This window comes from Echinops telfairi, unplaced genomic scaffold, assembly GCF_000313985.2.
Source record: "Echinops telfairi isolate 266 unplaced genomic scaffold, ASM31398v2 ScPeMD7_2;HRSCAF=8, whole genome shotgun sequence".
Lineage (NCBI taxonomy): Eukaryota > Metazoa > Chordata > Mammalia > Afrosoricida > Tenrecidae > Echinops > Echinops telfairi.
Window position 1 is genome coordinate 45,142,259 of NW_022103898.1, and position 18,439 is coordinate 45,160,697.

Consider the following 18,439-nt stretch of genomic DNA (forward strand, 5'->3'; position numbering starts at 1 on the left):
TCACTAGAGAAGTATGAATTTAAGCTTTATTAAGAAAATTCCATACTCAGGAGAATAACAGATCCGAAGGAGCACTAGATGTAAATGCTGCATTCTGCACAATATATTAGGTTATCACAGAATATTAATCACATAATAGTAAAATTTAAACAGATCTGGTCATTTTTAGAAAATATCCTTAGATATTGGAGCTTTGGAAAATGTCTTATTTTAAATTATCAAGGCAACTTAAAATATTAAAATGTTATTTTTGATTCACTACTGTTAATGAAACAGAATTAACATATATCTTTTACAAATAAGGATAAAACATAATTGAAATAGCATAGTTTAAATGTCAACTCATTAAAATACTTATTTAAATATATTTTCTTATTTTAATTTAAATGGAGTATTTATTTTAGTATCATGACTCTAGTCTAAGATGACTTATATGTTTTGTAAAAGCAATACAGCTTTCATTGTATATTTTTAATCACTTAACATATAATTATTCATTAACAGTACATTAAAGTATATCTATAAAGTACAGTTACAAGCTATTATATATGAATTATACTAAAGTTTATTGGTACTAGAAACTATATTGAATGTATATATCATAAACATTAAACTAAAGAAGAAACTAGATGTGCAATCTTTTAAGAATTAAAGATTTTCTGGGAGTCACCTACATGAGCATAAGAACCAGTATAAAAACTGCATTTGACAGATGGGGAATAAGATAACTCCATCAGAAAACAAAATTGTGAAATATGTATAATGATACAAATTAAATACAGGACTGTAAAACTTTGTATCCAATTGGTAACATGACCAGATATCCACAAACTGGCGAAAAGAAAATGTCCACCATATGTTTTGAATGCTGGTACTTGAAGGATTAGTTTGAAGTTTTCGCCTTCTTTTTCCCACTTCCCCAGCCACCACTGAGTTGCACAGGATTGTCTCGGAATGATATACGTTCTTTCTTTGATGGTCTTGCATTTGTTATCATTGGTGCAAATATTCCCTTAATTGAACCACCTAGACAGTGACATTAAATGTACACTTTCACTTAACATGATCCAAATAAGACTGTATAAAAAAATACTACGTATATACATTCATACATTTATGTCAACAATGTGTGTTTGAGAATGCGATCATCTTTGCATTTATAAAGGTATCCTTATGGAGTTCCTTTTTGTTTGCAAAACAATCTAATCAAGGTTTGGAATAATTTATGTTTGGTGGTGGTGGTGACTCCATGTCCCAGAGTGGAATTGCCCCCTGGGATTTTCTTGGCTTTAATCTTGAGAGAAACACTTAGCCAGGCCTTTCTCTCGCAGAGCCACTGCATGAAGGGGAACTGACCACCTCTAGGGTTGCAGCCAAGGGTGTAAGGGCGCTCCACCAGGTTCCTGACATTGTTTCAACTCAACAGAGGCTCTGGTTGACTGTAGGCATGAGATCCTAGTAGCTTTCTTCTATCTAAAGATTCAAATCTCCCTGGCATTTCAAGCTTAAGAGATGATAATTCTTCCTATTTTCAGATATTTAACTTTTGTTAATATTTTCATAGATAATACATATCTAATTTATATGTTAATAAAGTATGCATATATGTCTTAGTTAAAATATCCCATCATGATTTCTTCAGGAAAAGGAATTGTTGGTAAATCGGAAAAGCTGACTGATACAGTATCAGGTACACTCATGTGTTCTGCATTGGCTCCGTAAGGTACAGGCCGGCCTTCTCATTGTCACACACTTTGTAAGCCTTTACTCAGTGTTTTCACTTGGAGCCTAACTCTTATAAATGAGGCCCATTGTACCTGCATTATCGAATCGAGATCATCTTGATTAGACTGCAATGGCGGTCAGGGCTGGGAGAATGCTTTGTACATTGGTGCTACCCAATGGAAGGATGTATTACTCACATTCAACAATTTAGAAGTCATCCCAGGAAAAGTAACAAAACATGGTAAGCAGTTTAAAACAAGTAGTTATCACAAGGCTGGTCTTGTGGATTTGGAGTATTTTATTTTTCAAGAGCCCACGATGCTAAATGAAAGCTCCAATGAAGGAATGAGGATCATCTGTTGACATGTCTTGAGGATGAAGTCGGAGCACGTGCATGCATTTCTAGGGGAAGGCTTGAACAGCAGCAGTGCGGGCATGCCCGGCGCCTGGGGACTGGCTCGAGCTAAAGGTGTGAGCAAGGGAAATCCCCACGTTTTCTTTTTAGATTAATACTTTCCCATCTAAATATGAAAATATTTTAAAAATGCACATCTAAGTAGAAGGATTCAGAAACTTTATATCTTTTGTGGAAAATGGTGTGTAATTTAAAATTTGATGCAACCTGATGGTGAATATTGGCTCTGAAAGTCCGTTTCATATTGAAAAGCTCATTAGGAACAGAGAGGTTTGACTGGGAGGACGACTGCTAAGAAAACACATTTAGAGGAATCCATCAACTGCTAGAGAAGCAGCATGTTTGCATTTGGTCTTAAAATGAAACAAAACAAAAACAAAAATTACTGAAAGGCCAAAAAGGAAAAAAAAGAATTAAATTAAGAAGGGGTTTGTGAGGCACGCAGAGCATAAATGCCTGTAGTAGAAATGGAGTCTATAATGGAGTGAGAGAGAACATGGCTCAGTTGAGAGAATCTTCCAGCTGAAATTCTGGGAAGGCACTTGTAGCAAAGACTGACAGTGGAGGGAGCTACCAACTAAGACTGACTTCCACATAGTCAAGACAGGTCCTGTTTTAAGTTATCCCTTGGAAGTAAGTCAGTAGTCCTTTATGAAACTCCAATTTCTCTTCCAAGCAGCAGGAATATCATTGGGGCATAAAATCAAGAATTCCCTAGATGATAAACTAGTGGTCTATCAAAAAGTAGAAAACATCCTAAATACTTACTCTCCTTCAACTTACTATGTATGTATTGAAAATATGTTATTTCCCACATCCCCAAATAATAGAATGGACTGCCTACTTTGGTCCACTAAAAATAAAAACAAACAATAAACCAAACCCTGCCATCTCAAAAATAACACAACCCTCCCTCCCCCCCAAGTAACAGCAAAACTGTGTCCCTGCACTTTAAAAACTCTGATGAAAAACAATTCCCTTATTAGTAAGTGTTTATTTACAAGAACACATTGTAGTGGGATTTCTGAGAAATAAAGAGCAATTGAGGTCATTTTAGAATTCGGATATATCTTTTCAGATATGAAGTGTTGTTAGCTGTTGTAGTATTATTTCTAGCTTTGGCATAAAAGGAAAAAAATAGCCCCAAAGGTAAAAATGAGTAAGATTAAGAATTTTTCCACAACAGGTTCATATAAATATTCTGTACCAATATAGAAAGTTAAATCTTGCGCAATATATTCAGGTACATCTTTCAATTACATGTATACATCACTAACATTTTTAAATCATATTTTTACTAAATGGTCTTAGTATAAAGATTTAGTATTTATAGGGCCACAATAGATTAATTCTGACAGAATGGGAAAAAAATGTGAAACAGAATCACAAATATATTGAAAAACAAAAATCTGCTTCCTATATGGAGACTAGTCAGCTCCTTAAGATGATTAATTACCCTGAGCTAATTTTTAATGCTTGAAATGAAAGTAGCTACTGAGGTCATGTTTTACCTTAATAACAGATTTTGTTCACAAAAATCTCAGAATATCACCTCTGAGTTCCATACTTCTTTTAAAGATCATCTCTATGAGATGAAATGGTCAACCATTAATCTAAAACAAAGATAAGAGTGTAAGGGGGAAGGGAAACTAGATAAACAGAAATAGAACAACCAGACAAAAATATTGAGAACATTCTCCCTCACTGATGAATGTGACTCATGCCACTGAAAAATTGGTGTAGAAAGTGTTGAAAAAGTACTTAAACTGATTTATACATCTCCACAGAAAACAAAGTAAATTATTTTAAAATAATATATTATTTGCTTTTTCTTAATATAAACTTTTGCTGAAAATGACAAATATGTAAAAGGAGTGGTACCTTACATACAAAATGTTAATATATTTATAGATAATTTCATATAGTTTGACAACAATGATGTAAAAATGGAATAGATTGAATTTCTTTAAAATGCATCCCTTTAAAATAATTCCTTTAGACCAAACCATTCTTTACCATGGATGCTTCTATTGACTGTACATTTACTATGTAGCATAATATTTTTTTGATACTATTATGCTGTTTTTGTTATTCTGAAATTGTGCGTGAATTTTCAGATCTTTTTTGTAGTTATTTACAAATGTAACTATAGTTAAAAAGTCATTTGTAAAATTTCATTTTTTGGTATAGGTCCTTCAATAAATAAAATCAGAGTTAAAAACCAAATTAATGATGTTATAATATAGCTTTGTCACAATTATGAAGAACAATTTCAGTGGGATGAAAATGCTATAGTGAATAATATAACATGATATGAATTGTGATAAGAGTTGTACGAACCTCCAATAAAATGATTAAAAAAAAGTAAAGGGCAAAAATAATTAATAATATAAACTCTTGAGAGAAAGTATAGAATTTGTTTTATCAAAACAGTATTTTGTTATGCTTAAAAGTTCATATTTTATTGTTTGTTATGTGTCAATAAACAATTTGAGCAGTAATCAAAACAGCGTATGCTCTCAATGCATTCAATGAGAGTCCTTTTATCATCATATAAATTCTCAAATCACAAGATATATAGAAAACAAATTGAGGAGGAAAATAACACATTGATGAAGAAGCCACATATTGGCATTCATTGCAAAGCCATTACTTTGCTCTATGATTACTTGAGAAATAGAAAGAGAAAATAAAGAATGCAATTGAATGCAGTCAATGTATAATCATTCTAAAATTACCCATTTGAAAACAAAATAGCATGGGACTTTCTTTTAAAAAAGGTATTAGAACTAGACCTACTAATAGGCTTCTGAGAATAAGAATAAAAAATAAAAAAATCTGTCTGAAAGGTTTTTGGCAGTTTTGCCCCTTTATGTTATAGATTTCATGTTTTTTCATAGCCTACTGCATGTTTACAGGTGATCCCATACACCAAACATTCAGTGTCACTTACGTGCAGAAAGTATGTCTTGAAGAGTCTACTCTGTTTTCTAAAAAGACATTTCTTTGCCACGTAATCTGTGTTCTGCTAAAGATTTGTTCTGGTTCTTTAAAAACATTTTTTAAAGTTTTTTGTTAAATCTTTGGTTCTTTAGCAAATGTCAAGGTCTACATATGCTGTGTTTTGATAAGTAATTTAATATGTAAAGTGCTTTGAATGAATCTCCTGGTATGTATTAAAAAACTTTGTTAAATAGGTCATAATAGAAATATCATAATACATAGTAATACGTCATTGCATTTTCATAGCTATACCCAACACTTTGTGTCTGGGTATTTCAAAGTTCTCCCCATATTGTATTACTTAACAACAGATACAGCATAAGTAAAGCATGGAGGGGGGGAAAAAATCAACATTTTAATGAAACTGACCAGAACAAATTTTTAGCAGCAAAGCGTTTACATCAATTTAAGTGCTGTGAATGAGTTTCATTGGGAAAAGTTTGAAGTTGAAGTCGATATTACAGTTTTCAAATAACAACTACTTTTTAAGGTGATTGCTTTTGTCCAAACTGATGTTGAGTGATAATCTACAATGAATTCTAAATAGATAATTTAAAGTTTACTACTGAGAATACAAATAAAATAACAAAGAAGCTGCTGATATCAGGTTGGGATTTCCTCCATGTAACACAGTGGTTTTACTTACTTTTAAGGTTACATTCAAGTATTTTCAGTGAATAAAAAATTCTGTGAATTGTAAAAAAATAGTCATATTTGTGTTTCTAAAAATCCCCACTGCACAGTGACACCATCAATTAGCCCCTTATTTAATGTTTTTGAGATATATAAAATAAGAAAACCAAGTTAGTTTAGGTAGTCACAAAAATGTCCAGAACATTTGTTATATGTGTTAACAATTTAGATGCTTATTTTTCTTTATCAACAAATCATTAAATAAAATACTTGGTTTGGCTATATTTATTTTGAAAATAAACAAAAAACAATTCCCGGTGAACATAAAGCAAATATATACCATGAAGTGTGGGAATTCTCATTTTTAAAGAAACATTTTTGAGGCTTTTCCTTTGGTCTCTTTGTTGATCTTTCAGATTACCTAATCAGTACCATGTATTTTTTATCTAGAATTATTCAGGACTTCTGATAATATGCACTTTTTTTCCAGGTTTTATTATGTTAAATACTTCCTGTATAATTTTTGTCTTAGAGATTACTTGTGGCTAGATCGATACAGAGAAGAATGGCAGAAAGGTGGTATTAAAATTGTCTTCTTTTATAAAACTATCGTTCTTATGCTAATGTTTAGTTATTTTTCCTGCATAATTTGTTTTGAGTAAAATTTTAACAGTTTTGATTTAATTGTTAATAACTAGATTGAGCTTACCTCATCATGGCCCTTAAATTAACTAAAACCCTTCTCTCCAACTCTAACTATTCTATATAACTCTGATATTGCATTTTTTCAGGTTTTGCACTAAACTAATATGTACTTATTGGGTATTTCAAGTTCAATTTCTAAGATGACTGGGTAATAAAAAGTATAACTTAGTAAGTGGCTAGGAGTAAATTTACCAGTGTAGAAGTTCTCACATCCTTCCTACTACACACAATTGGAATATACAGAAAGGGATTCCCCAAATCTAGTTATAACTGTCCCATCTCCCTTAGCCTTTTCCAAAGGTCTACTCTCAAGCCTGCCAATCTTTTTTGTTTTTAACATTCTCTGTAGGATTCTATTGAATTTCATTATATTTGTAACTAAATGTCTGCAGTATATGAAGTTGTTTTTTCCCTTTAATTGATATGCATATTAATTTGGAATAGCTCATGTCTCATATCTATACTTTTGACTTTTAAATTTCTTTTAATTCTCACTAATTAACATCATTTTCCTGTATTAGTATTTCCAGAGTAATTATTGTTGCTATATTATTCATTTAAATTAAGGAATGCTAATCACTGAGCCATTTTTCTTTGGAACTTAAACCTTCAAAACCTAAATTCAGTTTTCAAGATCACTTAGGGCCTTTGAAAATTTTAACTTAAATCTTTCACTTCATTCGTTTATTCAACATGTATTTATTTAGTGCCTATTATGTGGTGGGCACTGTTCTATTGCTGTTTTGCAGTGGAAATTTCTTGTCAACGTTCTTCTGTGAGTCAAATATTATTAGTAACTGTCATACTATAGTTGCTTTCCTTTGGACTCTATTCTCATAATTCCCTCTTTACAGTCCTCATATGGAACTTGTATAAAACAAATCTTATTTCCACATTCCCAGATCGTGAAGACTTGTGGATAGGTTTCCCAAAAATTTTTCATGGAAACTTTCATTGTCCCTTTTCATGCTTATTAGTTCTTAGCAGGGAGACATTTGGCAACAATAAACATGACTAGCCTGAGGATTTATAATATTATTGCACTTCAGTTTCATTCATTTGGCAAATGAATTTCACATTTAACCATGCCCACTTATTTTCGTACCACATTAGCTAGTGTAAGAAATTGGTTTGAAAACAACAATTGAAAGAATAAGAGTAAAGGTTTATTTAAGAAAATGAGCAAGAAGGAAGAGTCAGAACTAAAATATTACATTTAGAAGCAGAATGCTTTAATATACTATCAACAGAACATACATGGATCCTGTCTTCAAAAATGTTAACGGTTTTTGCAAAGAATAAATGTAGCTGACATATGGATAGTTAGTTCTCTCATGCAAATACAGATGAAATTTGTCTTTCTCTGGATAATGTCAACTGCTTTTGAGACTAGCTACTGTTTTAGATCTGTAAACATTATTCTGTGATTACTAATAACTTTTATATTTAACTGTGCTTGGAATCATTCTCGACTGTTTAATCAAACTGATTAGGACCTTTCAAATGAGCAGCATCTGGCTGTTAAAGGGCATCAAATCCACTATGTATTGTATGCCTACACTGTGATAGACTTTAAAATGAAAGGAAAAACTCCTATTAATAGATTGCTCCATTAACTATGTAAACTTTCCCTATGTGTCATGTGTAATATTAATTAATTTTTCTCTTCCAATTTTGTTTATTGTACTATTTTAATTAATTTAATTTTCAAATTCAGTGACAAATTATCAAGACTTAATTATCTGTATTGTCAATGCATGCTCATAGATTTCAGTCTAATAAAAACAAAACAAGCATTTATGAGATCATTAAAAAAACATTAAAGCTTAAACTTTTACATTGTTGGAGACCAAATCTTGTTAAGCAAAAGACCCCCAAAATATTCTGTGAAATGCATTTCTGGCTACTTACTAATTAGTTACCTTAAATTGAGTATTTCTGATTAAATAAAGAGAGTTAATTCAAATTACATAATGTATAGAGCAACAAAGTTTGCCCCAGCCACAGTTGCTTATATACTCTTACATCTTTCTATTTCACATTGAGGAAACATATCTAGGATGGGACAGGAGTCTGAATTCCTTTTAATGAAAGAATAAATTAAAGACCATGGCATTTTCCATTTCCACAGTGAGGAAGCAGAAGAAAAAGATACAAGGGAGTCCCCCACCCCCCAAAAAAAACCAAAATTGTGCTGGATGAAATGGAGCTTTTGTAGCCCTATGCATTTGTCACACTACTAAGCGATCACCCAGCAACTCACTCTGAGTTAGTACACCCAGGGCAGCACTATGGGAAAAACTCAAGTGTACACGCGGTTTTCTCATTTCAAAAAAACCTCCTCTGGAGGTTTGTCAATTTCCTGAACTGAATAAAATGTTGATTCGTAGTGCATTTGAAGTTCGTTCCACCAGGTCAGACTTTTAATCAAACTTTCTATGTAGAGGTTCTGAAAAGATTGTGTAACAGTGTGTGACCAAAAAGCCCTGATTTGTGGGAGACAGGGACTGGTTTTGCCACCAGGACAATGCTCATGCAGCTATCTCAGTGAGCCAGTTTTGGCAAAAAACAGCATGCTTCTCTTGCCCATGCACCTTCCTCACCTGCCCTCGCTCTGTGCAAATTCTTTCTGTTTGTTCGAATGCAGAGGGCCATGAAAGGACAGCGATCTGACGTCATAGAAAAGGTGGAGAAAAAACTGAGGGAGGTGCTGTCAGTCATCCAAACAGATGAGTTTGAAAAATGTCTCCAAGAATGGGATAGAAGATTTGATATATGTATGAAGTGTAATGGAGAGTATTTTGAAGGTGATAAGGTTGCTTTGTAAAAAAAAAAATTAAATATATAGCCTTGAAAAAAATTCTGAGTTTTTTTGGTTACCCCTCGTATATCTACATATCTTTCTATCGATCTATCTTACAATTATTGACATGCTTTTCTAAATTTGAGATACCTCACAAACGTTTTTTTCAGACTTTCTCCTATCCGTTACCTATATCACTGTCTATATGTCCATACATAGCACTGATATTCTTTATAAACTTGATGTAATCAGAAGTTCTGAAATTGCTGAAAGAATATGCTTGTTTTTGAGTGAATCAGCTATATAATGGACACATTATCTAATAAAATAACATTAGTTAATAGTGTGTCCTTTGAGCCTTGCAAAAGTAATGACTGGACTTTACAGTCTTATTTTGCATGTTATTTTTTTTTAAAGATAGTAGCTGAGAAAAATTTCATGTGAGACTTGTATAACTACCTGCATTTCTAAAAGTCACACACAAATAAAACCAATATGTTAGTTAATGAACCAAAAACGGAATCAAAGTTATATGTGTATGTCTGTGTGTGTGTTTATCAGGCAATCCTAAAATATATTCAAATGGTATATATGACTAAACATATATTTAACTCACTTTGTGAACACTCTATGTGACAGAAATTTCAGTTAAATACAATTTTTAGATGTCCAATGAGAAACTTAAGTTATGGAAAGGACTAGAGTTGGCAAAATGGTCAAAGTCCAAGTTGGGGATCTTGGAGCACTGAAAAAGGGAATTTCAAAGGAACTTTACATTAGAAGCAGGAAGGCAGAAGGCAGGGAAAACAGCAATATGACTACTGGCAGGTAAGTCTGATTATCTGGCACAATTTGGCAATATATATAAAAAGTTAGAATAAAAATCATAAATACTTGTTATAAATAGTAATATGAAAAGTGTATGTACATTTATATACACACATTTTTTGCCTGAGAGATAATGATAAATCATGAATTTATGGTGCAAGTAACAAAACTGGTAACATGGAAATACCACATGATTATGACTTCCTTTACTGATCTGCTAATTTTTTTTACCTAATGTCACTGTAAAAAAATAAACACCGTGTGATTACAAAAAAGTCTATCAGTGGGGAGAGCAGTGGGAGAGTAAACATAGCTTTCATTTGTATAAAACTATGGTATACATGTTCTCTATAATAGGAAAGCTATGCCTGCCAAGGGAAAATGAAGTACACCATAGTCTTGGTGTTGAAAAGGTTCTTCAGTTGATTGAGAACACGGGGAGCTAAACCATTACCAGGATTATAATGCCCTATCGGATCGAAGGGGACTCGGGACTGTGTGGTCTCCAGGTGGGCAGTCTGAGGAGCCCTGGTAGTGTGGTAAGTATGATGGGGCTGCTGACTACAGACCCAGCACTTGCACCCACTAGCTGCTCTGGGGGAGAAAGAGGCTGCTACCTAAGCAGCAGTTCTCCTCTTTCCTAGAGGGTCATGTAGGAGGAGTAACTGACTCAAGGGCAGTGAGTCTGGTTTTGGTTTTGGCTGAGTAGTCTATTTTGATACTTATCTGTTCAGAATTTCTCCTGTCTGCCTTAACTTGGGTATATTTCTAAGTTTTTGTCCATTTCTTCTAGATTCTCAAACTGGTTGCAGTGGTCTTTCCTAGTAATGTTATTCTTAATTTATTGGGTTTTGTTGTGATGTTGCCCTTTTCCTCTCTAACTCTAGACATTTGCATCTTCTTTTTATTTTCCTTTGTCAGTGGTTTTTCAATTGTGTTAATCCTTTAAAAATGAATTTATCTTGATAATTTTCCCATTGTTTCTGTTCTCATTTGTTTGTTTCGGGCTTGAATCGCTGTGGTTTCTTCAGTCGTGGGAGGGCTTATGTCGTCGCCCTTGCTCTAGTTGTTGGACGTGTTCGGGTAACGTGGGATTTTGATTTTGGATTGCTCTTCTTTTTCCATGTGTGTGGTTTTTGCTATAAATTACCCTCCGATTAACTGCTTTTCCTCCACTGCAGAGGTGTACTATGATGTTACCATTCTCGTTTGCTTCAAGAATTCTTCATTTCATCCCTTATTTGATCTATCACCCAGTGGTTTATAAGCAGCGTGTTGTTCAATCTCATGTTTGTTGTCATGTTCCTGTTTTTCTATTGTTGATTTCCAGCTTTATAGTATTGTGATCTGAAACAATGAATTGTAGAATCTCAATGTGCTTAAATTTATTGAGGCTTGCTTTGTGGCCTAACGTATGACTATTCTAAAGTACATACCGTGTGCTAGAGAAGAATGTACAGTATACTGTCTTGTTCTTGGGGGGAGTGGCCTGTATATACCTAGGAAGTTGAGTTAGTTGACTGTGTTGTTTAGTTCTTTTGTTTCTTTACTGAGTTTTTTTTCCCTGAGGTGATGTGTTGAAGTCTCCTACTACTATTGTCTGTTTGGTGTTTTCAACTCTCTGAGAATTTGATCAATGTATTTCAAGGGTCTGTCATCTGGTGTGTATATGTTCATTAAGGTTATAGGCTCATCATGTATTTTTCATTTATAATTATATTGAGTCCATTATTGTCTTTCATTAGGGGATTCACCTTGAAGTATCTTTTATCAGGTATTAATCCTGCCATGCCTGCCTTTTGATGGTTGTTATTGGCTTTGTAGGTTTGTTTACCATTCTTTTATTTGTAGTCTAATTTTTGTCTTTAAATTTAAAGTGTGTCTCTTGTAGGCAGCATATAGATGGGTCTTGTTTTCTAATCAAGACATATACTTCTTGTCTTTTGATAGGTGCATTTAATCCATTGACAATGTTATTGATATATGTGAGTTTGTTGCTGTCATTTTGCTGTGATTGTGTGGTTTGTCTCTCCCCATTGTTTTGTGGTTTCATTGATTTCTGTGGTATTTTAAGTATTTTAAGTGCTGCTTTCATTGTAAAATTGGTTCTGGATGGTGATGTACTGTGTAGTGCTCTCAGGTTTGTGTACTCTTATTGTTGATTATCTGTCCAAGGGATCTGGTTATTATTTTTTTTTAACACTTTTGTTTTTACAAATTCCTTTAATTTTTCCTGGCTTGTAAATAGCTATGTTTCCCTTACATTAGAGGGTGAATTTTGCTGATTATAGGGTTTTTGGTTGGCATTATTTGCTTCCATAAAGTTAAGTTTGTGACTCCATTGTCTTCCTGCCTGCATAGTTTCCATTGAGAAGTGTGAGATTATTCTTAGGGAGTTTTCTAAATAGTTGACTATCGTTTTTTCTCTGGATGCATTCAGGTTTCTCTCCTTTTCCTTGTTTCCCTTTGGGAGAGTCTATCATATCTGGGGTTCTCTTAGCTTCTTGATGAATTATTTTCTCCTCCTTTGAAATGTTGGGGGAACGTTCTCCCATGATTTCTTATACTATTTTCTCTGTAGATGTTTTTTTGTTTCATCTTGCTCTGGGATCCTGATGAGATGTAGGTTGTTTTTCATGAGTGTGTCCCAAATAATTCTCGGGCTTAATATTGCTTCCTTTGCTTTATTTTGTTGATTGTTTCTCTTGTCAATTGTAGTCAAAGTGACTGTTGTTGAGCTCATTGTTAATTTTTCATCTATTCTAATCATTCACCACTTGCCTGTCTGTTCATCATACTATGGTGGCTTATGTGTTGCTGTGATGCGGGAAGCTACAACACTGATATTCCAAATGTGAGCAGGGTCACTCAAAGTGAACAAGTTTCAGGGGAGCTTCCAAACTAAGAACAGACAACAAAGGAGGAGGACTCAGATCCACACATGAAAGGAAGGGGCTAGTAAAAAAAATACGTATATCTTCAAAACATTGTCAGATACTGAAGGCCTAATGACTGGAAGAAGAACCTTGTTGGAGGCAGTGCTGGGCGGATAAGCTCCTTAGGCTGGAGGAGCACTGAAAATATGATTGAAGTGGAGCTGATTCCTCAGAGATGAGTCAACCATGGTGATGGGAGTGGAGCAAAGCCTGTGGAAGTGGCTCCATTGGATTGTTATTTGTGATGGGGCATGACTCACGGAAAACTGGAAGTGCTCAAAAAGGAAATGGAATACATAACGATCAATATCCTAGGCTGTGCAGGAATAGACTGGTATTGCCATTTTTAATCAGAAAATTAGATGATTTACTATGCCCGGAATAATCAAGAGGAATGACCTGGTAGTCATAGAGTAGCTAAAGCAAATGAAAGAAATGATGAAGTCAAAGAGCTGAATAGAAAATGCCACATATGTCTGTCTAAGTGGGCCACTGAACAAAGAAGACTGACGAATTATTCACACATTGAATTGTGGTGCCGGAGAAGAATACAGAAACGACTATGGGCTGCTAACAGGACAAATTGATCTATCTTAAAAGAAGTACAGGCAGAGTGCTCTCTAGAGGCAAGGATGCCGAGATTTTGTCTTACGTACTTTGGACGTGTTGTCAGGAAAGGCCAGTCCCTGGGAAGGACATCATGATTGCTGGAGAGGCAGTGAAGGTAGCGAAGGCCCCAAAGAGGACAGCAGGGATGATGTGGGGTGGCACAGAAGAGTGTGGTGTTTCTTTTGTGCATGGGGTTGCTATGGGTCAGAACCGATTTGGTGTCACTTATCAAAAACCACATTCTCCAGGGCTTTTACTATGGTTCTTAATTATTTTAAAGATTTTAGTTTTTCAATTTCTTGTGTTGTTCTCATCAGTGTTCCCAACATCTCTTGAAAGGATTCAAACATCCTTCTTCTGAATCCTGTTTCCGGTAGTTCCATGGCCTCTTTTTCAAGCACTTCGTTGGCTCTGGGTGATTTTCAGGTGTGTTCATTTGTCTTGATTTTTGTTTGTTTGTTTACTATGGTTGGCTGATGTTGTCTCTCAACAATGTTGTCAACAACAATGTTGTCTCTCAACATACCACAACAGCTTTTAGTGGTATGTGAACTGCGGGGTCCTTTTTATGGTAGTTCGCTCGATCCAGGGATGCAGGAGAGTCTAATCGGAGCTGGAAGCCCTATGGTGGTGAAGTAGAGCAAAAGAAAGAGAGAAAGGGAAGCGGGGAAAGTGCATTTGGGAAGAATAGAGAAAACAAAGTAAAAGTCAAGATAGTAATCAGTGACTGTCATAACAGTCAAGAGATTTGTAAAAATAATGGGAAAATGTATGTTAAGATGGTAATCAGAATTTTATAGGTGTCATGAAATAAAGGTTTCATTAGAACAAGAGAGATGTCAGAAAGAGAAAATTCATGGATGTGCACAGAAGAGAAGGAGAGACAAAGGAGACAAAAAATGACAAAGCACTGGGGTGTGGGTCCTGAAGTTTTGTTGCTACAAAAGTATGAATATGCATTGAAGAAAAACAAAGAAAGAAAAGCCCTTGTTTGAGTGAGAGTATCAGAAACTATATATGTTTTCTGGGTGGATGCATATTCTCAGGAGGATGAGAGGAAGAGGAAGAAGGAGAGAAGCCAAGAAATAATAAAACATATTATAGTAGAACAAAAACCAAAGACAAGAAAATAAAGTGAAAGATAAAACCACATAGTGGGTCAGGATTCCTGCTCATTTGGTACTGCTGCAGTGTGTGGGTGTGTCCTTTTGGGGACGGTGGGACATGTTGGTGGGGAGAAACCAAAGAACAAAGTAGAAGAAAGGAAAAAATGGCAAAATGTGCATAGCTTGGGTCCTGAGAATGCCTGTCACAAGCTGCCTTTCCTGTGATCTGCTGTCTACAGGCCCCAGAGGGCAGGGAGGTAAGTGGTTTGTCTGGCTGGGTTGCCTCATGGTCCAGGGAAAAAATGGATGTATTGAGAGGGGTGGGCTCACAGAAGTGACTCCTGCCAGAGGCTGTCTGTTAGCAGGCATCGCTGCATCCCCATTGTAAGAATCTTTGCCCTGTGTAACTTTTATGTTGATCTAATCACTGCCAGGAAGTGCAGGCTGTCCTGCCCAGTGGAACCTCTCGAGTCATTGCGGAGAAGATCCTGCCATGCATACTATCTGGTGGTGATGGCCCCATCTCAGGTAACCTATTTGAGAATAGTCTTAGAGAGAGAGAGTAATTATAGTTACTTGGAAATACTCTCAAGAAGATGGCTTTGATATAAGGATTGCAACAATGGGCTCAAATGCAACAATGATTTTGAAGACAGTTCAGACCCAGATCAGTATTTAGTTCTGTTCTGCACCCAATAACAGCAACCATCACAACACAAAGAAAGCTATGTTTCTAAGGAATGTGAACCAGAGTGAACTTAGAGCTTAATTTAGTGAGATCTCTTTGGAGACTGTACCACGGGTTTTGTTGGTGTAAATTTCCTTACTGTAGGAGAGAGAGGGCGCGTGCACAGGTCTTCCAAGCGTAACATTTAACACTTCAATTCATTAACTACTTTTGACTTTGACCGAGTGTATTATTAACAGAAGGAAAAAATACTAAATGCGTTTCACTTAAGCAATATTGCTTGTGATTTGAATTACCAAAATGATACATACATATGTATGTATGTATATATATTTTCAAGATAGATTGATGCAGTGGCTACAACAGTGAGCTTAAACATAACAACAATTGTGAGGCTGGTATAGGACCTTGCTGTTCTTTTATACATAAGGACATAAGGTTATAATGAGTTAGAACTGACTCCATGCAAATATTTAATATACATATTAAATAAATATATATTACACATATCTAATTTTTGGAAAACGCACCTAAGCTCTGATTTGAGAAATACAAGATTAACTATATTAAGTGTAACTGTAAAGTATACAGGTTGAATTATATTTAGAACGTTTAGAATTTTTATCACCAAATTTGAAATGTGAAATTATGCCCATGACATTGGTGCTGGGGAGTCCATGTGAATTCCCAGCGAGCCTATCTATGTCCATCAGCATGACATGGTCCTGCGTCACCCTCACGATGGTACTGTTGGCTTGAAAACTTCATAGATATTAGTGATTAATTTAAAGATAAGCTAATTGTTAAATTACCTTAAATCCTCAGGTTTATATCTAATTTCCTCTTCAAAATCCTTAATTTGCATTTTATAAACAGTTTCTTTCTAAAAGGTAAAGTCCAGCTGAAAATTAGGCTAAACATAATTTCTAAATGCCATCTAATGAAATGTTAACTGGCTTCTCCGTAATTTTTTTTCTCCTTTCTTTTATAATGTGTTGAGACATTAAAATATCACATCAGAATATTCTTGAACCAGATTATTCCCTTAGACATATTGAGTTTTAGAATTATTCTAAAAGTGCAACTTGATATTATAAAATAGCTGTCAGGTCTCATGGATGATAAAATTTCTGATCATTCCTTGGATTACTTTTAAAGAAAATATTTATTTTTTCCTTCTTGATCATGCTTAGTTAAAACAATTAGAAACCATTTAAACAGTGCTTGAAATATGGGTCATTTTGAAATATTCTGTCATGGAGAAAATTTTCAGTAACAAGTGTGATTTTCAAATGGTGAAACATCAGAAATGAAACTTTCCATTGCATTTTTAATTGGGAAATTGTCATATACAAAGGTTACTGTGCTAGCTGCGGAATTAGGAAGTTTTAAAACTTGAAAGGGATTTTATATTTTGCCTTTCATCTCATATGAGTCCAAATTGTATGTTTATATATTCATCTGAAATATAATCAGGAGATTTTCTAAACGGGAAAAAAATCAAACTTCAAGTACCTCATCTAACTTCACAAAGATCACGAGCATGAGAAAAAAGATTTTCATCCAACTCTTGTATACGGAGTCAGTGATTGAAGCACTCACAGGCCAACATTCCTCTTCCGAAGATTCTATGGAGTACCACTTGACTCTGCACATATGGGGTGGCCATATGCGCTGGAATCGATTCTGGGCAGCTAACAGCAATACTAGGTTGCCTCTTGTTTGCTAAATTTACAAAGTAGTTGCAAAAAATGTAACCAAGGTCATAACCAGGATGGGAAGTCAGCTTGCATGACTTCTATAGGCTTCTTCTTGCCAATACTCTCACTCTTGTTTAAAACTACACAACCACCCATCATAGCTGTATCCAAGGCTTCCAGTGGCATGTGCAGCAGTCCTGGTGGAGTGCTGTGTTGCTAGGCATTGGGCTGCTAATCACCGGTAGCAAGTCAAACCCATGAGCTACTCTGTAGGAGAAAGATGAAGCTGTTGGCTCCTAGAAAGAGTTACTGTCTCTGAAACCCTGTATAGTGTTTGTTGCTGTGTGTCAGAATCTCCTTGATGGCCTTGGGGTTTCTATTGTACTTTAAGGAGCCCTGGGGCTCAGGGATTAAACACATAGCTGCTAAATGAAAGACCAATTGTTTGGACCCACCAGATGTTTCACAGGAAGTAAAATGCAGCAGTCTGCTTAGGTAAAGATTGCAGGCTTGGGACCACATGGAGCAGTTCTATTTTATCCTATAGGGTCACGGAGTCAGAATTGACTCCAGCCACATGATATCACAAATGTGCCAATAGACCTTGATCAACACAGAACTTCTTCATGGTAAAAAAAAAAATCGGAAAATAATCCATGTTTGCAAGGAGCTTTAACGGAGCCCAGGTTATACACTAATTAAGCACTTATCTGCTATCTGAAAAGTTCACAACTGGAACCTGCCCAGTGTCTCCTTGGAAGAAAGACCTAGAGAACTAGTTCTGTAAAGACTATACTCAAGAAAACCCTGGGGGGGGGGGCATCTCTTCTGTCACATGGGATGGCTGTAAGTCAAACATCAGCTCTGTGCCACTTCCCCAAAAAACATATTATACTTTACATCCAGAGGTAGTGCTACTGGTTCAACTGTTAGCCTAAAGGTTGGTGTTTCAAACTCACCCATGGCCTCACAGCAAAAGGCCTGGCCATCTGTTCTATAAAGAATACAGACAAGCAAACCCCGTGGCGCAGCTCTATCTGCAACACATGGGGTCGGGACGAGATGGAATCAACTTGAGGACAACAGCGATCTTACCCTTTATTCATCATTCGGTATTGCTTCCCTTAGGTAACAGCATGGTTTATAGATTGAATTAGCACGTTTAAATTTAGAAGGAAGAGACAAAGCCCTATGGGATGACACTTGATAATTTCAAGGCTTTTAATGCATTTCCTCAATTTTGTTAAAACATTTCCTAGGTTAAAATGCTGTGAGTAAAATAATATTA

General features: G+C 35.2%; 1 protein-coding gene across 1 annotated transcript in view; it reads right to left on the bottom strand.

The window, feature by feature from the left end:
• Positions 1-794: 794 nt before the first annotated feature.
• The window catches only part of LRRIQ1 (leucine rich repeats and IQ motif containing 1), a 232,578-nt gene continuing 214,933 nt past the window's right edge, over positions 795-18,439 (bottom strand). The window contains exon 22 of the mRNA XM_045288642.1: positions 795-1,026. Coding sequence (XP_045144577.1) covers positions 884-1,026 — 143 coding nt within the window. The 3' untranslated portion in view covers positions 795-883. The remainder of the gene's footprint in view (positions 1,027-18,439) is intronic.